Source organism: Nilaparvata lugens, chromosome X (genome assembly GCF_014356525.2).
Source record: "Nilaparvata lugens isolate BPH chromosome X, ASM1435652v1, whole genome shotgun sequence".
In the NCBI taxonomy this organism is placed as follows: Eukaryota; Metazoa; Arthropoda; class Insecta; order Hemiptera; family Delphacidae; genus Nilaparvata; species Nilaparvata lugens.
In genome coordinates this window covers 5,796,925-5,824,451 of record NC_052518.1, presented here as the reverse complement: position 1 = coordinate 5,824,451, position 27,527 = coordinate 5,796,925, and the positions used below count along the sequence as shown (strand labels likewise).

General features: G+C 34.1%; 1 protein-coding gene across 1 annotated transcript in view; it reads right to left on the bottom strand.

The window, feature by feature from the left end:
* Window positions 1-27,527, bottom strand: part of LOC111051988 (E3 ubiquitin-protein ligase HUWE1) — a gene marked incomplete in the record, with an annotated part of 177,940 nt that overhangs the window by 23,737 nt on the left and 126,676 nt on the right. Inside the window, 11 exon segments of the mRNA XM_039441421.1 lie at window positions 537-820; window positions 1,691-1,899; window positions 3,867-4,147; window positions 7,768-7,987; window positions 8,925-9,080; window positions 10,211-10,527; window positions 11,350-11,990; window positions 12,713-12,853; window positions 13,670-13,796; window positions 15,035-15,354; window positions 23,559-23,879. Coding sequence (XP_039297355.1) covers window positions 537-820; window positions 1,691-1,899; window positions 3,867-4,147; window positions 7,768-7,987; window positions 8,925-9,080; window positions 10,211-10,527; window positions 11,350-11,990; window positions 12,713-12,853; window positions 13,670-13,796; window positions 15,035-15,354; window positions 23,559-23,879 — 3,017 coding nt within the window.

Sequence of the window (27,527 nt, the reverse complement as noted above, 5' to 3'; positions counted from 1 at the left end):
GTACAATATTTTGCCATCCTTATAAATTCTATTAGAAAAACAGATGATTTCAAACAGTTTATGTTTGTCAAGTTCAGTTTAATCTGATAGAATTCATAAGTACGGCAAAATATCGTACGAACAAAAATCGATGTGTTTTTAACTGGCTCAAGGGTGTGATCGTATTAAATGCGAACAAGTGCAAGTGCACGTCAGTCAATGTAGAATGTATAAAACAACTACATGAGAAATTTTGATGTAGAAGAAAGTATGATAAGAAGAAGAAAACGTTGACATAATTTGATTTCTTAATTCACAATTATTATATACTTTTGAGGTCATGAAAATTTGAATTCAAGTAAACTTGGCTTCTTTCAAAATTTTCTTCAAAAACTTGAAAGTTTTCAAACTCGCCCATTCAACTCAAACGTTAAAAAAATGTCAAGGAAACTTGACCAATGTAAACGCAGTGTATTGGCCCAGTGATTGTGTGTATGTGTAGGACTTGATTCTCTCTTCAACTGATCTCTGAATTTTGGAAGGAAAGTATGGCATACCATTATGATCCAGTCTCGCGTAGGTGCGTGATAGCAGAGATTTCTGAAGACGCGATGCAGTCTGACAGTGTTGAGTTTGTTATCGTCGATGAATAGCAGGATGAGCAGACAGCAGATGCTCTCGTAGTCCAGGATTTGTCTGCCGCGCGTGCGCGCAGTGGGCTTGATGGGTTGAGTACGCTGAATGTTGTATGTTGCATGTTGGCGCAATGCCCATGCTGACCAGTGCTGCTGATGTCCGCGTAAACTCTGGATCGTGTAACGCGGGCCGCCCCCTCGAGGACCTACACACAAACGATAAAACATTATCAAACAGAGCCTAATTAAACATTCAACTATAAACGTGTTTGTAGAGGATAATGAATTTGACCAAGAAGAAATAGTAGCATTTTGGGGGTTGTATTGAACAGGAAATAAACCTAACCTAATCAAACAGAGCCTAATTAAACATTCAACAATAAATGTGTTTGTAGAAGATAATGAATTGGGCCAAGAAGAGATAGTAGCGTTCTAGGGGGGTTGTATTTATTTATTTACAATGCAAACGACACTAATGTAATAACATTGAAAGATAAAATAAGAAGGTAGTCCTTGTGCTATTTTTCTTCCAAATTTATAGGTGACAAAGTCCAAGATAAGGTTATAATTTCACGTGTACGATTTTTAGAAAATTTTGGTTCAAAATAAACACTAAAACTATAAATATTTTGAATTTAGATGGCTTAAATTGATAAATTAATTAGAAATATTCCACTCAATTACCACTTTTAACGAATAATATTGAGTTATTTAAGAAAATTTGGAACTATTCAAGAAACACAAACTTGTATTGGAATGAAAGTTAACCCAACCTAACTTAATCAAACAGTTTGTTCCATATTTCACTGTTAACTCAAGCCGATAGTTCTAGTAGTTATTTTTCGTGAAGCTATGTGACGCTGGTAGTCTCTAATACTGAGATGTTCGTACACTCTCACCCCAACAAAAGTTATAATCGACAGTAATTGGCTTGAGATAACAAAAATTGGCTTGCGATTTGGAACAAAAACGACCAATACCATGGGATTCACTATCTTACACTATCTTTTCTCTATGCTCATATATATTTATAGGAAAATGTGTTGCTAATGAAAATGTTGAATGATAAAACCCACCTCTTGGTCCCGCAGCTCTCAGAATAGAAGACAGGCCATTGGTTCCAGTTACATGTGTGACAAAGCGACCATGCATCTGTCGATTTCTTGATTCCGCCTCACGACGCAAGTTCTGTGCTTCGGCGGCCAGCTCTGGGGGGAGCACAGCTACCTGCGAATCCTCCATGTCGGTGAGGATCGCTACGCGAAGATCCGTCTCCATATCCTGTAAAAGTCATATCCGTAATGAAATATCTTGACCGAATCGTCAAACATCTAAAGGTGCGTACAGACTTACGCTCTGCTCCGTAAACGAATTTTACGCGAGCAGTTCGCAAGATAATCGCAGGTCGCACAAGAACAGAACGCGAGCTTGGCAAGTTCGTAGGGCGAACTAACCAATAGCTTCGCATGCGCGGTTAACGATTTCGTTGGATCAGTTACGATCTCTGTGTTAGAATATGAAGTTATCGGAATTATAATTATTAAATTATCAAAATTAAATAGATATAAAAATTACTTTTGAATTTTATTGTTTCACAAAAAAAAACAGATTTATAAAACATCAGTAAATGTACTAATTTAAAGAAGATTATATATGTTTAAACTGTTTCACAAAATAATTGAAACTGTACTCACATGGACCTGTCGGTCTGTTCGTGAGTAAGAGTTCGCATACGTATATTAGAATTTAATTTACACAGATAACTTATATATGATACGGAGAAGTAGGATCACTATTATAGATAACTACCAATATTCAATAGTATTGAACAATACAATATCAAAACTATTGAATTAGAAAACAAAATACTTATTTAAAATTCAAGCTCAACTGTGAACATTCGCACGGGAAGGGAAACACACACATACACACACGCACACACACATACATACACATACATTGATTTTATCAATCTACCACACTGATAGTCATTCAGAAATGCTAACCATTCATGTAGCACTTTATTGTATTTGAGTACAGTACAAGAACCTGGATGACTTATATGGGGGGGGGGAGCATTCCGCAAAATTATATTTATCATGTAAGAGACATTTCTGTCGCAAACAGCTCGCGAATTTCTCTCTAAACTGGGATGTTTTTTTCATTTGTATTTGTAAGATTTATATTGTAAATGAGACATATTTGGGGAATCCCGTTGTCTCCATTGTGAATAAATAAATAAATGTTGAAGATGACTGCTTCTATATAGTCCTATGTTCATGTTGGGTTGGGATATTCAAGTTCATTTTGTTCTTAAATGCATACAAATTCAACATAGAGCTTCTTAATAGTTAGAACATTGAAATGAACAAATTATTTAAACATAATAAAACATATAAACACAAGAAACATATTAAAACAAATTCTTTATTGATAGGTACCAGCATATTACCATGTAAAAGAAAAAAGCCGAACTCCCAACCAATCCTTTACACATTTCAAAACATTGACAGACAACCTTTTGTAATAAAACATCAACATAAATGCAATAAACATAATATTGTTATGGATGAGGCCTTTAGAAGGATGGCAGCAGGCGAGGGGTAAACAACACAGAAGAGGCAGGGGGGCTTCTGAATCATTCCCGTGCGTTCATCTTGGTGCAGGGAGACGTCGACCAATGACAAGCGCGTTCCAGAACCTTCGAAACACTGTGATTGGTCGGGCGTGTTCGACACCTCCAGATCCTTCTCGAAAGTTCTGTTGCCTATATAAATGGCGCGTGTTGCAGTCGGCCAGTTAGTTGACAAACTACAGTGGTATTGCTCGTTTCTTCTCTTAACGTGACAGACTTGTGATAAAGTGATAACAGACTTTTGTAGTAGCTTATAGGTGACAGTTATTTATATTAGTTAACGTAAGCGTGTGATAATTCTGAGTAATTTATTAGGTAGTTATCAGTTTATAGTTGTTTCTAGTTTACCTCCGGGTGTTATAGTGTTGAAAGTAATAAATCTAATCAGTATAGATCGCCCAAAGTGTTTTATTAGTGTAGAAACCTGTAAAATATTATTTATTATATAAACATAAGGTTTTATTAGGCTACCCAGCAATCCTTGTCAGAATATTTTATTTAGTTTTGTCACCCGATCAACTGGATTGAACGTTTCACAGTTTATTGGCTTGAGATAACAAAAATTGGCTTGCGATTTGGAACAAAAACGACCAATACCATGGGATTCACTATCTTACACTATCTTTTCTCTATGCTCATATATATTTATAGGAAAATGTGTTGCTAATGAAAATGTTGAATGATAAAACCCACCTCTTGGTCCCGCAGCTCTCAGAATAGAAGACAGGCCATTGGTTCCAGTTACATGTGTGACAAAGCGACCATGCATCTGTCGATTTCTTGATTCCGCCTCACGACGCAAGTTCTGTGCTTCGGCGGCCAGCTCTGGGGGGAGCACAGCTACCTGCGAATCCTCCATGTCGGTGAGGATCGCTACGCGAAGATCCGTCTCCATATCCTGTAAAAGTCATATCCGTAATGAAATATCTTGACCGAATCGTCAAACATCTAAAGGTGCGTACAGACTTACGCTCTGCTCCGTAAACGAATGTTACGCGAGCAGTTCGCAAGATAATCGCAGGTCGCACAAGAACAGAACGCGAGCTTGGCAAGTTCGTAGGGCGAACTAACCAATAGCTTCGCATGCGCGGTTAACGATTTCGTTGGATCAGTTACGATCTCTGTGTTAGAATATGAAGTTATCGGAATTAATAATTATTAAATTATCAAAATTAAATAGATAAAAATTACTTTTGAATTTTATTGTTTCAAGAAAAAAAAAACACATTTATAAAACATCAGTAAATGTACTAATTTAAAGAAGATTATATATGTTTAAACTGTTTCAAAAAATAATTGAAACTGTACTCACATGGACCTGTCGGTCTGTTCGTGAGTAAGAGTTCGCATACGTATATTAGAATTTAATTTACACAGATAACTTATATATGATACGGAGAAGTAGGATCACTATTATAGATAACTACCAATATTCAATATTATTGAACAATACAATATCAAAACTATTGAATTAGAAAACAAAATACTTATTTAAAATTCAAGCTCAACTATGAACATTCGCACGGGAAGGGAAACACACACATACACACACACACTTACGCACACACATGAGTGAATGAAATTTCAAGACGTTACACATACATTGATTTTATCAATCTATCACATTGATAGTGATTCAGAAATGCCAACCATTCATGTAGCACTTTATTGTATTTGAGTACAGTACAAGAACCTGGATTACTTATATGGGGGGGAGCATTCCGCAAAATTATATTTATCATGTAAGAGACATTTCTGTCGCAAACAGCTCGCGAATTTCTCTCTAAACTGGGATGTTTTTTTCATTTGTATTTGTAAGATTTATATTGTAAATGAGACATATTTGGGGAATCTCCATTGCGAATAAATAAATAAATGTTGAAGATGACTGCTACTATATAGTCCTATGTTCATGTTGGGTTGGGATATTCAAGTTCATTTTGTTCTTAAATGCATACAAATTCAACATAGAGCTTCTTAATAGTTAGAACATTGAAATGAACAAATTATTTAAACATAATAAAACATATAAACACAAGAAACATATTAAAACAAATTCTTTATTGATAGGTACCAGCATATTACCATGTAAAAGAAAAAAGCCGAACTCCCAACCAATCCTTTACACATTTCAAAACATTGACAGACAACCTTTTGTAATAAAACATCAACATAAATGCAATAAACATAATATTGTTATGGATGAGGCCTTTAGAAGGATGGCAGCAGGCGAGGGGTAAACAACACAGAAGAGGCAGGGGGGCTTCTGAATCATTCCCGTGAGTTCATCTTGGTGCAGGGAGACGTCGACCAATGACAAGCGCGTTCCAGAACCTTCGAAACACTGTGATTGGTCGGGCGTGTTCGACACCTCCAGATCCTTCTCGAAAGTTCTGTTGCCTATATAAATGGCGCGCCAGTTAGTTGACAAACTACAGTGGTATTGCTCGTTTCTTCTCTTATCGTGACAGACTTGTGATAAAGTGATAACAGACTTTTGTAGTAGCTTATAGGTGACAGTTATTTATATTAGTTAACGTAAGCGTGTGATAATTCTGAGTAATTTATTAGGTAGTTATCAGTTTATAGTTGTTTCTAGTTTACCTCCGGGTGTTATAGTGTTGAAAGTAATAAATCTAATCAGTATAGATCGCCCAAAGTGTTTTATTAGTGTAGAAACCTGTAAAAATATTATTTATTATATAAACATAAGGTTTTATTAGGCTACCCAGCAATCCTTGTCAGAATATTTTATTTAGTTTTGTCACCCGATCAACTGGATTGAACGTTTCACAGTTTATTGTTGTAGCGTATTGAAGTCAACAATAAGACAAGCGCGCGATCATCTTGCGAACATATTATTGCGAACCTCTAAGCAAAAGATCTTCGCATTCCTGGTGGGGTAATGTTGATGAGAACTAGCAACCAATATGTGGGGGTGGTTGTAATGGTCCCATGGGCACTATTCATTCACACAGTTGCACAGTATTCAGCTGTGGGGTGTACTAGTCCCAGGGCAGTACAGCGCAAAGTTGTTGCTGATGTTCTCCACGTTGTTCCACAGAGTTTTTGCAAAATATTATTCCTAGCTTTCAATTTCTCAGCAACATTATGAAGGTGATTTTTGTAGAACAGAGTGTGGTGAAGCGTCACACCAAGGTACTTAGGAAATAAATTATGCTGCAATTGCGTGTTGTCAAACCTCTCATCCAGTTTTACCCTAGCCTCCCTATTATTCATGTAAGGATGTAGCCTCCACTTGTGGAAATAAACTGAAAAGGAAGATGAGGCCCTTTGAATCCACTACTGAATGGGCTTGTCTCATATTGAGACGTGGAGCGAGTCTGCTGGACTAGTTAATATCATATGATCATATTATAATGTCCAAATTGAGGTGTAAACATTATATGATCATATGATATTAAATGGTCTAGCAGACTCGTGTTACGTCACGTCGCATCTTAACATAAGGCTAGCGTTAAATGCCATCTCGGGGTATGGCTTCTATAGCATAATTTAGAGCCGGTTACTTTTATAAACATCATGTGTTTTAATAGTGATTTAATAGGCCTCAACTTGCCTCTAGCTTTCTCTTTTATTTATTCATCAGTCCTCAATCATGTTTAAAAATCAATCATTCACTTTCAAATGAAAATGTCAGCATATGGTAAAGCATCATTTTACAACCTATCTTAATTAAAAACAATTTCAAAGATTCTATCATGCAGAAAAAAAATGTTGAGAGTCATTTGTAGATTGAGATCAAGGGACTCATATAACGCATTTTTCAAGGACCTCAACATACTTACACTTCCTTCCATTTACATTCAACAGCTGGTAGTTTTTGTTAAAGTAAACATAAACTGATTTACGACTCACACTGGCGCACAAGGAATCTCCCTTTTGCCGGTGTTTTTGCCTCACCTACTGTACTTATGCATGTGAACATAAATTGAATCTTCATTTTATAACTATTATTTATAATATAAAGGATATAATTTCGTTATTATATCTAATTAAATAAATGTATGTATCTTGGTTTAAGTGCAGTAGCATATACTTATATTTATTTTTTGTAAAGATTTTTTGTATTTTGTTTTTGGCAAAAAATTCATTCATTCATTCATTTGTACAGACATTCATCAATATAATACTCGAAATAGAAACATCAATGCATTTCCAATTCATAGATATGTAGCATTTGAAAAAGCTCCATTTTATTCTGGAATGAGACTATATAATAGGCTGCCAACCGCCATTCGAAATATTGAATCAACAATTCCATTGAAACAGGCTGTCAAAAAAATGTTAATAGAGAAAAACCTTTCCACAATCACAGAGTTAAAGATTACACTCACTCAGTGACAGAGCAGGCTTCAATGATTACACTACCTTTTTATTTTTTGATTGTATAGTATTAGTACTAACAAATTACCTATCAAATGGGATTATTCCCAAAACATTGTTGTATTCCAATGATTATTAAATAAAATAAAATCAAATAATACGAGTTACTACCTCGAAAAATGCAGCTGGATCCATAGGTTCGTTGGGATTGGCTGCAGCGGCCGCTTGGCGTTGCTGCTCCAAACGCTGTTGAGCGAGCACTTCGGCTTGGATGTTTGGAGGCAGAGCGTTGAGGAAGTCGGCGTTCACTTCCAGAATGGCCAAACTTGCTGCACCGCTGGTGCTCGCTTCTCCCGCGCCATTGCTACTGCGTGCGCTCATTCGTTGCAATCTGCAACATTATTCAATTGTTATATATTTTGCAAAACCATTCAATTCTAGATAGAAAAAGAGTGTTTATGAGTTCAGTTTGTGGCTTCAACTTTGTCGAAACAACCACTTTTTGAAGAAAGCTTTCTCAAAATTTCAATCTGTACACAGCTTTAGATGTGATTAAACCTAGATGCGGTTGCATTATTACAGTGAGAGTCACAAATTCCCTGATAAAGGGTGGAGTGTACAAGGTATCCCTGTGAAGCTAGTGATAATGCGCAAGAATGTATAGATTTAGTAAAATAATGATAATGAGATATTGACTTATTATATTTTCAGTAGCATATGTTACACTTTTTTATTGATGACCTGTGACAATGTCTGATGTTTCTAATGGATCAAATGGTAATAAATATATTTCTATTTCATCACTGAAGGCATGGGAATTCAAATATTGTATTAATGCCTTGAGCCATGTTTTAATTTCCATCTAAAGCTGCGTACATACTTACGCGCTGCGCGAACAAGGATTCGCTCCAAGTACGGTGATCGCGAGCTTGCAATCATTGTCTTGGCCAGTTGGTTGCGCACGACCTGCGAACAACTTGCGTTCCGTTTGTGTGTCGCGCAGCGCGTAAGTCTGCACGTACCTTAGGATACCTCAATATTGATGTTACAATAATATTACAATTAATATTAACACTTATAATAAATTATACGCTCAGTGGAGGCTAAGGGCGAGACAATATTGGGCGTTTTTTCAGGCGCCACTTGCACATAAACGCATCCAATATGATTGTACCCTAATAAACATAGGACTCACACAAAATCCCAAGGATAAATATACCATTGAAAACGTAATACGTGGGGAATTGCTTAGAATACTGTAATTGTTTATACAGCGAGTATAGGATGGGAAACTTGAAACAGATATGAAATAAGAAACAGGAACTAACCTCAAGTGTTCTTGAATGACTTCCGCTCTCATATCTTCCGGCAATGCCTCCAAGAATGAAGGATCTACTCCTTCGGGAATGTCAGTAAGCTGACTACTAGCCTGACTTTCCAGTTGCTGCTGCTGTGTGGATCCACCGCTGCTCAACTCTTGAGATCTGCGATGACAAAGCATTATACAATATAAATTCTCAAGATGAAATTAAAAGTCAACTTCACATTATAGAATAATTGATTAGATTATTAGTTTTAGATTATTATGTGGAAAGAAATTAGTAACATGAAACTTAGGCTAAGGTTATACTAGGATGCTGGCATCCCAATTCGAGTCAAAAATGACGTGATTTGTGTTGGGATGTTAGCCTCTCGGACTGCTATTTCATTTCAAATTTTGTCAGTTTATTTCAAAAATAACCTGAGTCGTCAATATGGCCTGGGCGCATGAGATGTGGCTGCTGATGTTACTAATTAAGAGAAGAAGGTTCAGTGTAGAGCCCTTTTTAGCTGTTCGTCGTGTTAAAAGACTGATGAACTTTGCAATAGTGAAACAAGATTTTTCAATTATTTTAGAATGTCACTCACTTCTCTCAAAGAGCTTCTAGGCTTCATCCGAAGCGACATCTTCAAACAAAATACAAGATTCCTCAGTCATAACTCTGAGGTAAGATATAATAATAGTATATTACAAAACAAGGTGGTAAGAGGTCAGACTTCATACGTGCGCACATGTAAAAAGAGAGCGTTTCAGATACTATAGTGAGGTCCACGTTATAATGGCAGTGTTTCATTAGCAATGGCTATTGCTATCCTTGTCTATCATTCAACAAAGCGGATAGCGCTATCGTCTTTTAACAATGAAGAATTATTCATTAATTAACAAAATATTTCATCTTAATTATGAAAATTCATTCTGAAATTATTGAAAAATATAATTTCTTGCTTAATAAAATATAAATGATTCTTTAAATGAGAATGAAACGTTAATATTACATCAATAAACCTGTACCAGCTTCCGTCTCTAGAAGGCATTGACAAGACAGAGGATCGGCAATGTTGTTCTGCTATCTTTCTCCGGTTTGTGCATCACGGGAGGTGGAATACATCCAGCTGGGATGCAGAAAATCGAGCGTCCGGTGGCTGATTAGCATGCCTAGTCTAATCGCTCCCATTTGATTTAATGCCCCAGTAACCTCCCAAATGCCAGCATCCTAGTAAAATCTTAGCCTTACTATTTAGGCGCATTGCCAGATTTAGATTATAGATTACAATGTGGTAGCATGAAACTTACTCTTGAGAAGAAGTATTGGGTGCATTGTCTTGATTGTCCAGCCATGAGGACATTATTTCACTCTGACTCTGACTAGAGCTTCCTTCATTCTGTGAGAACGGATTCACACGGAAGATCCTGTCCGATTCAGATGGAGTATCTTCTGGATCAGAGTCGAGGCTATAAACGGCGAATGGATCTTCAGCAGGAGGATTATTGGCTTGGTTATTGGCTTGATTATTGGCAGCAGAAGTAGAAGCTTGTGGCTGAGGCTCCCGATTTCTAGAGAAGCCAGTGGGCGTAGAATGAATAACGCGACTGCGGTCGCACATTATCAACTGAAAAATAATAGTTATTTATGTATTAAGAGCGTAAAACGCGACTTTATCGCTCGTGTCAAATCAGTTACTTTGGGACGCGTAGCGGAGCATGGTAATTTTGACGAGAGCGATAAAGAAGCTTTCCACTCGAATCACATGAAAATTTTTTTCTACAACTGCAGTATTGGATTCCAATACAATAAACAGTTTTTTGAAATAATTTATACAATTGTTTTGATGAATAAATGTAATAATAATAATAGAATGATATAATTTAAATATTCTATCTAATCATAATAATTTATTTTATAATGATTTATTATTAGAATAAGATAACATCTGCAAAAAATAATTGGTAGGACCGTGATATAAAACAACGGTTTAATGATGAGTTTTCAGTTTGTAACGACGAGCCTTTCGAGCGGTTGTAGAAAAAATATATTATGTGTAAATTGTATATGTATAATACATTTAAATTACACATTTATTGTAAATAAATTTTACAGATTGAGCATTGTTGGCGATTTGAATTTATTAATGATGTACAATACATCATTGTTTAGCTAATTCCCAGTAAATATTTCAGTATTTCTATTTATTGACGTTATCTATGCTGTTACGGTTTGTTGACAATAAAATTGTATTTATTATTTATGGTATAAGGGACTGATTACTGGACTGATTAACTTGGAATTTTGCATATAGATTCTCAATTTAGCGAGGATGGTTATAGGCCTATTCTAAATGTTAGTAGGTGAGATGCTCAGTTAGTCAAGTTTTAAATTGGACCCTTGCGGAGTACGGGTTACCTACTAGTAAGACAATAAACTTGATTCTCACCGGTCGGGTGCGTGGAAGAATGACAGTAGAGGCCAGGGAGGGTGCCGAGCTCTGCGAAGATTGCTGAGTCGAAGGTGCTGGCTGCAGTGGATCATTATTAGCTTGGCTTGATGGTTGGGAGGGAGGATCATTATTAGCTTGGCCTGATGGTTGGGAGGGAGGATCATCGGAGGGAGGATCATCAGGCGGGTCCGAAGAGTCGATGGGCGACGGCTGATAGCTGTGAACGCTCGGCATCGAGTACTCATCGTCATCTCTTGCTCCGTCGGTTCTGATCTCCACAGAAGGTAAGTCTTGGTCGAAACTGGGAGCGAAAGTGACCAGAGCCTCGTATGATCCGTAGGGCTGTTCAGCCGAGCTTGGGGGCTGAGGCAGGGGCTGGTCGTTGGGCCTGGGCCAGGTGCGGATGGCCGAGTGCACAATGTTGTCCGCACTCCTTTCGCTGACAAACCGGGCTGCGGCTGCCAAGCAATGGATAGCATCTCTGTTTCTGGCTAGTTGAGCATGATCGATTACTCTGCTTGGACCTGCAGATCCAGAGCTTGCGCTCGCACTTGCGCTAGGCCGTCTTGTCTCAGCCACAGGGCCGGCCGATGACGGTTCGAAAATATCCATTGAAGAGACTCTAGAATGGTCGTTATCTGTCAACAATCATTGAAAAATATGTCACACTTTGCCATTCAAATTCACTTATTTTCCATAAAACTAATTAAATATTGATGAAATAAATATAATCTATAAGAACAAAACCATATAAAGCGTTTTTCAGGGTTTTTGCACTATCAGCGGATGGATGAGTAGACAGAGCAGAAATCTCTCCGATTGGCTGATTATCAGCTGATTGGGTTGACGCTCGGGAATCAGCTGAAATCGTAGAGCTTCCAGCCCTGTCGACTCGTCCGCCGCCAGTGCAGAAACGCTTTAAAAACGCTACATATGACTCAATCAATCGAAGGACAAGCCTATACAAGTGTCCTAGTTATCTTTGATCTAAATAATTTATAGCTGCTATACAACCTGATATCCTCTGGAATACAATTGGACACTTTGGTCCTGAATGTAGGAATGAATATATATTAAACAATGTTGGCCCAAATATGGAACCCTGAGGCTCCGCTTATCTTGCGAGAGGTTTCACAGGGTTCCATGATACCCCATATAACCAAGAAAGATAGAAATAAACACAACAAAAAAGAAGCAATAACAGCCGAGGTAGCTCCGAGCTCACTAGTTATATTATAGTCACTCAATATTACTAAATTAATATAATTAGCCTTATTGGATCATCTTGAAACAAGTGGAATTCTCACTGATTGAACAATATAACTAGATACCTAGAGCAATGAATCATCAGATAACTTACGACTCGAGGAGGAGCTTGCTTTTTTATCTTCTCCTCTTTTCTTTCGCTTTTGTTCAACGTATTTTTTCATGTTTTCTTTACATTTGGCCATATCCTCAGCGCGATATTTCAGCACTACATCTGTAATATCGTATCCAACAACTGAAAAAGAATTGAAAAGGGTCTATTAATTTTGGTGGGAAGGTGAGTCACACATTAATAAGTCAAACAAATCTAATCGTATCATGGTTTGGTCATTAAAATATCGAAAGCATGCTTTTAATCTACTGCACTAAACAAAGAAAAACTGAAAGGCTTGTTGTTCTAACCAAAATAAACGTTACACTATTAATAATATTGTAGCTTAAAGAAAATTAGAATGAACCGAACTATCAAAATTGTTTTTAAGGAGGTCAAGTTTACGTGCAAGTCCTACCTTCACCACAATAAACACATTTCATATATTAAGATGCAATTAATATACTAAAATAGGAATAATAGTTGCTCCCTTCTCACTCATTTTTTATAATTTATAGTTCGTAAAAAGTTCAAGAATTTACCTACAGGTCCACGTTATAATGACAGTATTTGATTAACTTTGGTGTTGCTATCAAAGCAGTTAGCGCTATCCTTCTCTAGTTCCGCAACGTTGCCAGATCATTTTAAAGAAATGTAGAAATATAATTAACAGAATATTCAATGTCAGTTATGAAAATGTAATATTGAGGCATTAAATAATATATTTCTTGGGGAATGAAATGTAATAGATTATTTTAAACATTAAATATTACATCAGATATACCAGTGATACTTGATGACAAGGTAATGCTGTTCTCCTATCCTTCTCCACTGTCATTATAACGTAGACATCACTATAAGCTAATACTGAACGAAGAATATTTCTGTTTTATGAATCTTAATTTTCGCTTCATCAAAGGAGAATGTAAAGATTGAAAAAAATATGAAAATTGGACTGACCAGTGGCGGCATCTGCCTCGGAGTCTCCGTCAAGCAGTTTGGACTCTTCATTCCACCAGTGCATGGAGGTTGGCACATTGTTCAAAGTAGCAGCAAGACTAGGCCCAGAAAGGTAACCTGATTGGTCCTGTAAAATACCAACATTATACATGTACCAAATCAATAAATCAATCTCCAATCCAAATGTCAATACGGTAAGTCAGCTTTACAATAGCTGTTCTCACTTATTTGGATTATCTATATATTATATAAAAATGAGTAGCTGTTTGTTTGTTCCCTATAGACTTGTAAACTACTTGACAGAACGGCATGAAACTTTGGGAATATGTTGTGAGAATATTGGGGATGTTTTCTGACCAGAAATTTTAATAGGGAGTCTCTAATGATAATTACTTATTGATCCATTTTATAGACCTATGTTATCGAAATTTTCGGCCGAGCGGCTATCGAAAAACGGAATAAAAATCATGTTGTAATAATATGATTTAGCATCTAAAATTGACAGCTGTAATAAACAGATAAATTGTGTACTGGTAATTAATACGGTAGTTTGGAGTTGAAGTTTAGTTGATTGGTACCAGCTGTAGATAATGGTTCCTTAGAGGACTTATACAAAAAAATAATATTATCACTCCCCTATCATTGAGAAACTGGGAAATGTTGGAAAAAAAATCACCTCATGAAAGAGAGTTGTTCATAATGCATTCATTAATTACTGAAGAATGACAGAATAATTTACAATTTTTTCGAATTTAGCTTAGCTGATATTCATCCTAAAATAGAAGATGGAAAGAATATGGAATTCTGTGTGATTCATCGTATATCCAACTATGAACGCATTAAATTCGTCTTTGATTTAACCTATCTATTTTTTTACAAACTACATAAATATACCAAATCAATCAGTGAATCTCCAAGTGTCAATAGTTGATCTTTACTATTGCTATTTTGACTTGAGTGGCTTCTGATTTGTCCTATAAAATATAAAAGTTATACATGTATCAAATCAATAAATCAAGCACTGAATCAATGAAAAATATACTGCAGTTTTGGGAGTATTTTTATATATTTAAATAGTATTTTTCTTGTATTATTTTTAGATGTTATAATATTATAATTGTGTATGATTTTTGAGAAAATAAATAATTTGAAAGAGGTAGAAATTTTATACAATATATAGATTGTACAATAAATTCTATACCAAGTCAACACTAATTAGTCTGAGAGGAACTCTTGTACACTATACAAGGTCAACTGAATACTAGATAGAGATGCATGGAGGAATGTTGTGGAGGAGGCCAAAGCCCACAATGGGATGTAGAGCTAAAATAGAAGTGCACGGTTTAGAAATGAGCAACTACTCACCACATAGCTGATCTGTTCTTCTTCAGTGTTTGTGAAAATGCCGAGACCATTGTCCATCACAACGACTCGTGTGTTGTTGCTAAGAGTTGCCGTGACAATGTCGGCGTTATGGATCAATCCGTGACCGTGCAAGAGTCCATGTCCGTGGCCATGATGGGGAACGGGTGCACCGATGTAGGGCAGTCTCTCGGCCGGATGGTTGTCCATCGGATGACGTCTGATGCGGGAGGTCATTCCACGCTGTCCACGGTGGTTTCCATCTCCGCCCAGCACATTTGGCCGTGTCATTAGGAACGGATGGAAGGGAGGCATTCGACCATCTAGCAAAATCAAATCAAATTCATTGCATCAGAAAATAATACATGAAACAATAATACAAAAATTAAGATGTTTACGTTCTTAAAATTAATCAGCGTTTTATTCAAAATTGTTTCGTAGAATTCAAACACAAGGGAAGTCAATGATGCTCTAAAACAAAGCTGACTACTCTAAAAAGGTTTCAGACTTCTGATATAGTTTTAAGTGAGATATGGTGTGTCGAAACATCTAATTATTTAGAAAAAAAAACCCGTGATATCAGACAATATTTTAGGTTTTTCATTACACTCTAAACCCTTTCCATGCTTTTTGAGCTACAAAAACTGTACTACTGATACCGGTCATGACAAACTGTCCGGATGAAAATGTAATGATGTGAGAATGTACTAAGACTGTACAGATGTATTTTTCAATTACTATGTGTTACTTATAGGTCATACTGAATTAATATCTCTCTTATTTTTGCATCAATTTCATATTTTAGTGCCACACGCCAGCCAACAATATAATTCTAATTGCAAGTCATGATAATCTTTTATATAGGACACCTGCGCGACTCTTATAACTCCAGGGCTCTAGTCATGCAACCTCGGCTGAGGGAAGCTAATATAGTTTTGCACTTGCACTTCTCTGCAAGATTAATTTACTTTTTGTACAACAATGTGTAAATAAAGAATTTGATTTGATTTGAGGATGTAGTCTGTTTCAGGCTCATAACGCATTGTTCAAACCTCTCCCTCATAGTCCTTAGACAGTATTTTATTATTTGTTGTATAAACCTTAATTAGTTAGTTAGGCATTGTTATTTTCGTTTACACCTCAAGACAAGTGTGCAAAACTTCCACTGCTCAGGAACTGTGCATTTTTTCTATGGCCATGGTTGCGAATACAGAGGTAACCTATCAAAAACCATCATACTTCAACAATGACTTAAGGTACTGTGAACTAGAAATTTTATGCTTTGCTTCTAATATTCCCTCATTTTGTATATATTTCATTGCTTGAACATTTAATGTCAAGCTGGTCCTTTAGATACTCAATTCATAGTTTTACAATTCAAATCATTACTGTTCTCTAAAAACATTATTATTTATTTGTCCTCAAACCTCATAATAAACATTTTGATTCTCGTGGGTCAAATATGGTCCTCCGAATCATATTGTATTATAAATATTTGGTCCTCCGGGCCAGATATCATATGAATTAGTTAACTATCAAAGACATTGAAACAAAGCAATATTTTATCAGCTTAATTTTGACATTCTATTGTAATATTAAACTGGCGTGTGGCAAACCTCAATAAATAACCACTATGCTTATAACAGCCAAAACTATTCCAGCAGCAAAGGTATAATTTGGACTCTATTTGCATCTCATCATACACATCATGTGTAATTAAAATGATATATTTGTTTAAAATTGAAAAGGAAAAGATAGTCATGATTATAATGAAAGAGATTTACTTGTCTTCTTTCCAATAAGGAATGGAAAATACATAGTAAAACATTTTATGACTTCCTAGCCTGGAAAAGCATTGAACGATTTTGGAGTGGATCAAAGAAATATATAGCAAATCATGTGAAACATGAATCAATAAAATCATTACAAAATTTTTCGTAAGGTACTTGACTGAACTACTTCATTACTTCGAAATTTTTTACTTTGATAGAATTAGCTACGCAACTAAGATTTGGCTTATTGATAAAACCAATACTAATTATTATAATTGTTCAAGCAGCTGAAAACGTTACAGAAAATATCTCACGTGCAAAGTGATAAAAGAATCTCATAAGAAACTACAATTTGAATGTGCATTAGAACACTGCAGACATATATAATGCATTTGTGATAAGGACTTTCTAATTATAGAAGCAAAAAGTTGGAAAAACAATGTGAAGAAAGGAAAGAATGCAATCAGAAGTGCTATTACAAACACTTCATTCTACATAGAACAGGTTAATTTACTTGTCTGTTGAAAAAAGCATATGAGATTAATAAACGCATGTGAATTCAATGCTTTTCTTATGATATTTTAGACTTTAGAGCTATAATATTAAGCTCTTGTTAGAGATAGATCAAAGGAAAAATGAAAATAGCACCAATGTCATGATATATGAATATAATTTAGCATGATGCATGTATACAGCGGGGTGAATATGTACACTGAAAATCTTACTTCCACTAAAATATTTCGTTGGATGCAGCTAAGTTCGCAAGCCCTATATTAATATAATATCGTTAGGACTTGGTTCAAATAATTATTTTCTTTTATATTGTTTTGAAAAATGTAGCAATCATGAATTATTTTTCGGGAGTGAAGCTATCCCTCCTCAAAGCCAATAAAGGGAAGGAACTTCATTTTATATGAGAGATAATTTGTTAGAAAATATATTATTCAATTTAAATCATTCGGGAAGTTTTGGACAGATGATTTACACCAGAATGAAAATGTTGTTGACAAAAGTTGGAAGTATGATTCAGCATTATATTCAGACACATGCATAACAGAGTAAACACATAATTCAACTTACAAGATTCTAAGCACACAACCATTAAAGGAAAATACTTTGAGAAGACTTTGAAAATGAATTAGACACTGAATGGATTCTACAATGAGCGATCTTAGATTGAGCTAGTATGAAATGAATAACTGAATCTTACAAGGAGGAAATACATAGACGAATTGAGATTGAGATTTCAAGTAATAATTATACAAGGTTATGATGATTCAACAAGTTTAAATGACACACTTAAATATACCTCATTGCATTTTACAAATGCAACAAGGCTTGCGTATGACTCTCAGACATGCATTGATAATATAGCTTCAGGGACAGAAATTGATAAAGGGAGATGTAAGAACGTGATAATTGATAAATGTCTATCTGATCATACAGTTCAGATAGTCCAGTTTCCATTAATATCTTCTAGATCATTCATATCTACCTTAAACATTTCAAATAAATGTACAAAAGATATAAGAATATTTTCTCAACATATTTTCCGAATTCAAGCTTCTCCTGAATCAAGAAAAATGGTCTGACTCGTTTATTATGCGCCATAAAACTTCAGATACAAATTCTCTCTATAGGAAATTCACTCATATAATATTGTCCCACTTTGAGGAATCATTCCCTAAAAGGTATAAACCAATAAAAAGTCTCACACAGGAATCTAAAAGATGCATCACAGCAGGCATACGCATATCATGTGCAAGGGCTAGAGAGTTACATAGTCAAGCTAGAACAAATCACAATCCTGGCTTTCTTCATTATTTAAAAACTTATAAGAAACTCTTAAATAGATGTTAAATAGATCTTAAATAGATTAGAGCTGCTAAAATTAATTATAATAACAACAGAATAAAAAATGCATCCAATAAAACCAAAATGGCTTGGAAGATCGTTCGGGAGGAAACATGTGTTAAAGATGACAATAGATGTTTAACAAAAACATTTTCTAACAAAAGCATAGAGGATATCTTGAACTCATTCAATGAATATTTCATTGATATATGTAGCACTCTTAATCTCAGTCCAGACATTGACAAGGCCCTAAACTACTGTAATAAATCTCCTAAATCGAATAATTTTCTTATATCATTCCATCCAGTTACAGAAAGGGAAGTAATTGAATTAATAAATAATATAAAATTTTCAAAAAAACCTGGTTGGGATGAATTTCCACCTTTCTTGCTTAAAACTTGTGTAATGTCGCTAGCAAAGCCAATGGTGCTTTTGATAAATTCCTCATTTAGAAATGGTGTGTTTCCGGAATTTCTGAAATACTCAACTGTGATCCCTGTATTAAAAACAGGAGAACCAAGAAATCTGAATAATTATAGGCCTATTGCAATCTTGTCAGCTTTCTCCAAGATTTATGAGATGGCAGTGGCTTCCAGTTTGATTAGATATATGGACACGAATAATCTACTCCATGCAGATCAATTTGGGTTCCGTAAGGGCAGAAATATAACTGGGGCTATGAGTTCATTTCATGTATTTCATTGACCGTCGATGAATCGCAGTGGGCTGCAGGCATCTACTGTGATCTGTCGAAGGCCTTTGACTGTGTCAATCATTCCATTCTTTTGGAGAAGCTGCGCTACTATGAAATAGTTGGAACAGTTCATAAATGGTTCAGCTCTTACCTAAAGGATAGGCAAAAATGTATAACAGATAAAACATCCTCTAAATCCTCTGCCTTTTTGAATATACCTAGTGGGGTGCAACAGGGATCGATCCTGGGTCCTCTTTTATTCATTATATATGTCAATGACCTCCCAACATCAGTCTCCCATTCAAGGTTAATAATGTTTGCGGATGACACTACCGCTTTAATAACAGATGAGTATCAAAAAACTCTAGCAAATAACATAAAAAATGACCTTGATACCATGTCCTGCTGGCTCCAAGCAAATAAACTCGCTCTTAATTATAAGACTTTTTCAATGGAGTTTAGCTACAGATCAACAAACAACAGAATTCCTCTTTCATTAACTGACAGCAAACTGATACCAGCAAAATCAATAAAATTCTTGGGAGTTACAATAGATGAGCATTTGACTTGGAAGGAACACATACTGAGTCTCACCTCTAAGTTGAACCGTGCATACTTTATGATTCTAAAGTTGTCTCATTCGGTGGACAGAAACACTCTCATCACAGTATGTTATGCCTATGTCTATTCCCATATATGCTATGGGAATATCTTCTGGGGTAATTCAACAGACAGTCATAAGGTGTTTTTAATTAAAAAAAGTTGAGACAAAGAGACTCATGCAAGTCTGTTTTTCAAAATTCTCAGATTCTCACCTTGCCTGCAATTTACATTTATCAGTTATTAATTTTTATCAAGAGTAATATAAATAAATTTAAATTTTGCATAGAGAGACATAATTACTCCACACGCAATCAGCATTTTCTGTTGTATCTAGTCCATAGACATGCGACCTATGAGAAGAGTCCTTATTCAGGATTAAGATTATTGAGATATACTGAGACCATTCGAAAAATAGAATCTCTAAAACTTTTCAAGGAATCTTAGTTGATAAAGCGAACTACTCGGTGGCAGAATTCAATTAACTATAAACTCTGCAAACTCAATGACACAAAGTAAAATGCTCAAATTTGCTCTATTTTTAGGACTAAGAATAATGATAGACTTAATATAGGCTACACTTTGTTATATAATTTTTATATACTGTTACTGTTTCATTTTACGTGTTAAAAATCTTACTTAGTTCTAAGGATGCAATTATTTGACAAATCACCTATCAAATGGGAGTATTCTCAATATTATGATGTAATGTGATGAAAATGATGAATAAATAAATTAAACAAGTGGGCTTTAGGTACAATAATAATTATTAAAGTTGAGATTTATGATGTAAAATGAAATGTTGAGGTCGAATACCAAGTGATATCTATGTTTGTTTCAGGTACAATTCTAACCACTTTCACCTCTCAGTGACTTCATAAAAATAAAACCAGAGAGAAAATAAAACTATCACTAATCGTAACAGGACTTTGGTTCTACTTAAAATACATTCAGACATATAAGAACACAATAACAAACTTATTATAAAATGAATTCAATAGAAGATATAAGTGTTAGATGTTAATATGCAACCCCTTTTAGAAAAAATGCCAACACCGTTACTAAACTCAGCACTACAACTAGAATATTCCAACACTATTCTACCAATTGCTTCATCATGCCAAATCATATCAAGCTATTTATATTCATTCAATTCGATGCAAATTATGCAGGAAGTGTATTCACAAATGTTTTGAATTTTGAAACAGACAAAATCGTAAGCTTTTTTTTATTCAATAAATCATATATAAGCAGAAGACGCGAATTGCGCTGAAGCAGAAGAGTTTAAAATTTTGGATTAATTGAAAAATCAATGATAAAAAACGTAAGAATAGAAATTATATTCAAAAAGCTTCAACTCAAATAAAGAGTGGAGTACATACAATTAATATATTCTGATTGCGAAGAATTAATTATCCAGATGGGAAATGAGATTGATTTTTTACAATCCACTTCATCTACTTTTATCCCATATTATGATTGAATCGCGACAAGCTTTTTTTATTCAATTTTGTTCCAATTAAAATATTATTATCAATATGATGAGTGTTACTCAGAAATTCAATTTTTAACAGTACTGGTATTAACATTGTTTACTTTATTAAATGTTGAGTTATATTCTTCAAGAAATATGATTTTTATGTCACGAGTCTTTAATAAATTATTATCCTTTGTTATACTCCATTGCATCATTTTTTTATTCAGTAGAATTGTTCATCTAGCGATAGTACAAAGAAGTTTATTTATAACGTAATTTAATGTTTTAGGTGGTTAGTGGAATGATAATTATGATTTTGATCCGTTCATAATCAACAATACTTCAAAATATTGTTAGCTCCCGTATAACAATTCTTATTCAAAATTAATAGTGGTTTTCACAGTGATTGCAATAGTCATTATTTGAGGACTGCTTTTATGTAAATCAACAGAATATATTATTTTGAACTGATATAGAATGATTCAGTTGTTACAATTATGTCATTTGGTAAAAATTGAGAATAAATAATTGATTTGATAAAGATTGAGATGAATAAAACCATTTATCGTGCTCATGATATGTAACGCAATACAATCAAAGTTTTGGGTGGACGTTTTAGAAGGAAAAAACTGTAGGACAAACAAAATTGTAGAAATCTTCAAAATGTTGTTAATTGAATGCAAGTCAGTATATTGTAGATCAAATGCAAATCACCAAGCCAGAAAGGAAACCACACAACCTTCACCAAAAAAAAACACACAAAAAAGCCTAACTAACAGCAAGTTAGTTTAGGTCAACCAAACCTAACCCAGAAAATCAATAGAGGCATTTTCAAAGTCAACCAGTGCATAAAATTCAAGTCCCAACATTTCCAATTAATGATGAATTATTCCGAAACAATTGAAGCTTCTTATCAGAAACTTAATGGGTCTGTGTAAGAAAAGTATCATCAGCATATTGCTCAATGCTCATTTGTATTATAGCATTTCGATAATGAATTCGATGCTATTAGTTCAACATTGTTATAAGTGAACACTGTTGTGTTCTATGACAGAACATGTATTCACTTTTCATACGGATCAAATGATTTTATCAAATAATTTCATTAGTGACTCCTATGAAATACTGTTCAAGTGATTTAGTTGTGGAATATGAGTTTGAATATTTATGGGTCAATAACATTTTCACTTTCGATTTATGTAACAAAATATTTTTGGGGAATAATTTTTGGAACACAATATTTATAAAAACAATTAAGAATTATCAGAGATTTGCATTGTTTAAATTTAACGAACATTCTACCACATAATTGAAAATAGGATAGAGAACAGTGACTCAAATTTTTGATACTACTGACAAATCTTTGATAAGATATAATTTGAGTCTTTTATCAACCTTTCAAACATGATTAATTTAAAGATTTTATTTTTGACAAATATTTTATGGAATAGTATGTTGTACTGATTGAGTGAAAAAATGTCCTCCTCTTACAACCCTTAAGAGATAAGACCTTATTCTAATTATCTAGTTTTGAAAATATTGCCATCAAAAGAGAAAAAAGATAGTGAGGATAACACAAAGAAAAATAGTAAAGTTTTTTTAATATGATTTTTGATTATATTCATGAAAAAGCTATAAAATTTTATTGCAGGAGAGGCAAGCCATTAGAAAAGAAAGAATCATGGAATAAAAATTATGGGTTTAAAGATTAAATACGCGCAATAAAATTTTGCATAACATCGCGCAATATAATTTTTCTCTTCCATTTGAAAATTCATTTGATAGTCGCTGTCATTATAAAATCACGAGAATTAAATGAAAGTTAAGCCTTTGAAAAATTCAGAACTTTGTTGATTTTAGGAAAGTTTGTGTTTTTTATTGCCCGTATTACTTTTATGGAGCTAGATTTATTTGACAATGCATATGCAGTTTAAGATTAGTGTAATAAAAAACGAATGAGTAAAAATAGTACTATTTACAAAATTTTTCAACAGCAAAAAACAAAAGAAAATATTTAGTCCATACCAGGGAATGAGTGCACAGGCAAGATTAACAGCAGTGTACACATGTAACCAGTTAAACTACAGCATGATCATGATACCAAATGCTATTTAAATAAATGTGGCTGACTTGAATTTTCATGTGTCGCCTCATCTAAAAGACTGGATGGAAACGAGAACGCGGGACCTGTCCCAGGCATTAACGGAGAAGAGTGATCAATTGGTTCAGAAAATTCGATCATCAGGAAATCATCGGATTCGTGATCTAAACCAGGTATGTGTAAAATTCCATCCTCAGTATCAAACATCTCAAACGTTTCATTATCATAATGATCACCATCGTCATCATCTTCATCGTCGTCTTCCTCCTCCTCCTCTTCTTCTTCCTCCTCCTCCTCTTCCTCTACTTCCTCCTCCTCCTGTTCATCATCGTCGTCGATTTCATCATCACCTAGATAACAAAAAATTAGCTACTACCATCAAACAACTAATAGTTCGACAGTGTACAACAGTGCGGCGTCTAGTACGAAATTAAATTACAGACAATTCTATGGCCAACGAACTCTACTAAATGGAGAAATACATTGGTCTGTGAGGCGATGTGGCGGTGTGGAAGGTAGAAGTGGCGTAGTGGGCTGCGGCACAAGTCTTGGACGAATATCGGCTTCTTCATGCGGTGTTGCACAAGTGTCTATAATCTACATCAATACTTTCAAAAACATATTAAATTGTTTACATTTTTAAACATTGTTTGCTAGTAACACAATCCTCTGAAACTTCGCTGATTAAGTCAGCTTACAGCAATTTTTCAACTATTCTAAACTGGTTTTTACAAGCCAATATTGTCAAATGAAGAACTAATGTCATTTAATACAATATACGATCTTTCTTATTCAACAGTATAAAAATTAAAAACTGGTAGGTATAATCTTGATAATTTTCTGTTCGTCAATAAATGTACAATATTATAATAACAATTCGATACAATAAAATTACAGCATTTCTTCAAGTTACAGTGATTGAATTTTTCATTTCAAGGTAACTTATGAGTTTTTATGGAGTAGATGTAGACAGTAAAAATAATACATATTATATTTAAGGAAAATAATTTGACACACATTGAGTTTTTCTTCAAGTAATTGACTTTTTTTGACACATAAATGCTCAAGGCGACATTGAGGATCTAGGAGGAGGAGGAGGAGGAGGTAGCAGGATGGAGGAGGAAGGTAGAAGGTATTCGCAGTTGCTGTATCATTAAATGAACAGTGACAAGAGTATCTATTATCATTTTCTTGTCATCGCAAGTGCAAATTTCCAATGTTCTGAATATTAAAATAATGTAAATTGTTCTGAATATTTATTCATTCTATCACATACTATAAAATTATTTAGAAACGTATTGTAATCTACTAGAATAGAGAAGCTTGATCTAATAATTCACTCCTTTATCAGTTTCAAATGATTTGCCTTCATTTATAAATCGAAAACTGTAGATGGATCAGTATGCTTACAAATAATTCTAAGCATAATTCCAAATCTATGTAGATATATCACAGTAATACTATCATTCAGCCTATCAATTTAAATGTAATGTACAGTAGTTTTCACAGTATTTCAATGGCATATGGATCCCAACCTAACTTATCATTGTATTCCACTTCAACTATAGTGAGGTCCACTTTATAAAGCCAGTCAAAAAGATAGGACAACAGCCTGTTATAGTAGATGGGATTCTAGTATATAAGATATATTATTATTATTAAAACAATTAATTATATATTATTCGTAAAAAAATAACCTTTTCAACAATTGAAAAATGAATTTTCATAATTGAAATTGGATATTCTGGTAATTAATTATATTTTATACACAATGAGACAACGTAACGGAGCTAGAACATGATGAGCTATTTGCTCTATCGAATGACAAAGATAGTAACACCAACTTTCAACAGGTACTGACATAATATTTATAAAGTGGACCTCTCTTTATAGACACTTCCAATAACTCGCTTCAATTTTATAATAAATGAAAAAGCTGTAGTTTTATTTGAACAAAACCCCTCTATTTTTGTGTCAATATCAATACACTATTGAAGTAACAAAAGTTTGTGCTTTATTTCCTCCATACGTAGGAGATTTTACATTAATTAAAAAAATGCAGACTAAAACAAACATAAATTTAAAAACTCGGCAATACCCTTATTTAGAAATAATACTAATATCAGAACTATTTGAAAACAAATGTTTCAACTATAGTCTATATTTTCACTCACTTTATTATTGAGAATACAAACTGGTATTTGAAAAACTAGATAGCTCAAGTGTCAAAGTAACTGCAGGGTAAGTCATCAATAGAAGATGAGATGTACACAGTTACCGAGAAAAATATATTGAACAAAAACAGAGGTAGTTTTGTTGAAAATCACTAACAAGAACTTCTATTCAGCACAACATATTTCCTTAATATGATAAATTTTCAACCATAAGTTAATAATTAAAAGTAAGTTACTCATCACTAGTCAACCATAATTGAATTATCAAAACTCTATTAATGAATTGCAACAGATAATAAAACAAGGGAAAAAATGGGATATCATTCACTGAATTGATCACGCTTTCACATTGTTTCATAGTCAACAGTGACTTACAATGAGGTCCACGTTATAATGGCAGTGTTTGATTAATATTTCTATCCTTGTCTATCATTCAACAAAGCGGAAAGCGCTATCTCTTTCTCGTTTTGCTCTGTTGCCGGATCATCTTTTAACAATGTAGAATTAATAATTAATTAAGTTTGTAGTGTGCATGTTGATGTTGTGGAACTTTTCCATAATTGAATAGACTTAGAACGTTGTCAAAAATCCACTTTAATTAAATAAAAATTAATATTTTACAGGAGCATGCTGTAACTTACAGCTGATGATGTGTGAGCACACACGAAAGCATGCTCCTGTAAAATATTAATTTTTATATAATTAAAGTGGATTTTTGACAACGTTCTAAGTCTATTCAATAATAATTAACAAAATATTTCATCTTAATTATGAATTTTCATTATGAAATTATTGAAGAATATAATTTCTTGCTTAATAAAATATAATTGATTATTTTAAACGAGAATGAACAGTTAATATTACATCAATAAACCTGTATCAGCTACCGTCTATAGAAGGCATTGACAAGACAGAGGATCGGCAACGTTGTTCTGCTATCTTTCTTCACTGCCATTATAACGTGTACCTCACTATAGGTTATTTCCTGTGATTTCTGCAGTTTGAAAGGATTCTTTTTCATGTGATCATATTTTATTGAATTCAAACTTGAATTGCTCATCAAGAATGGCATATTTATTTTTTGTAATTTTTTTTATAAAACTCAATTACAATGCCTGAATCGACACTTTTAAAATATCAACAATGTCTCCCCAGCCCAAGTAATGTTTCATATATCAGCTGGAATAATATTATAGTCTGCAATTCGATAATAAAGTATTAAAAACTTAGAGCTCATAGCGTTTTCGAAGGTTAACAAAAGAAAATCAATTGAAAACTCTCAACACACTTAAAAAATGCATTCTGAACATAAACAGTAGCTTTTCAGTTACCAGAAGCATGAACAAAATTGAATTAATGTCACAACATTTAGTGATAATTACAATTTTTTAGCGGTAATTATGGATTATTGCTTCAATTAGTCAAGGATATATTAGAATAGGGATTATAATGCCATTTTTAGGATCTTATTATTTTTGGAAAATTGAAGCTTCCAATATGAAGTTCAGAATATGAACTACTTGGTTGAATAATTTGATTGTATGGTAAGAGATGTTAATATTGTAGTATTGATAACATCAACGTCTTAGGCCTATTCTTTCAACTATCTAGTTTTTTTAATAGCCCAAAAAAGTAGGGAAGACATAGAATGGTATTAAGCTGTTCTGTCCAAAGTTATGAAGGAGAAAAAAGCTTACAAAATGACTTCGTGCTACAATTTCAGGCAGCATACAATAAAAAAAGTCTTTTTCACAATGGTATTATACTAGTCTACGACATCAAACATGATTAAATGAACACATATCTATAACAATAACGATAACA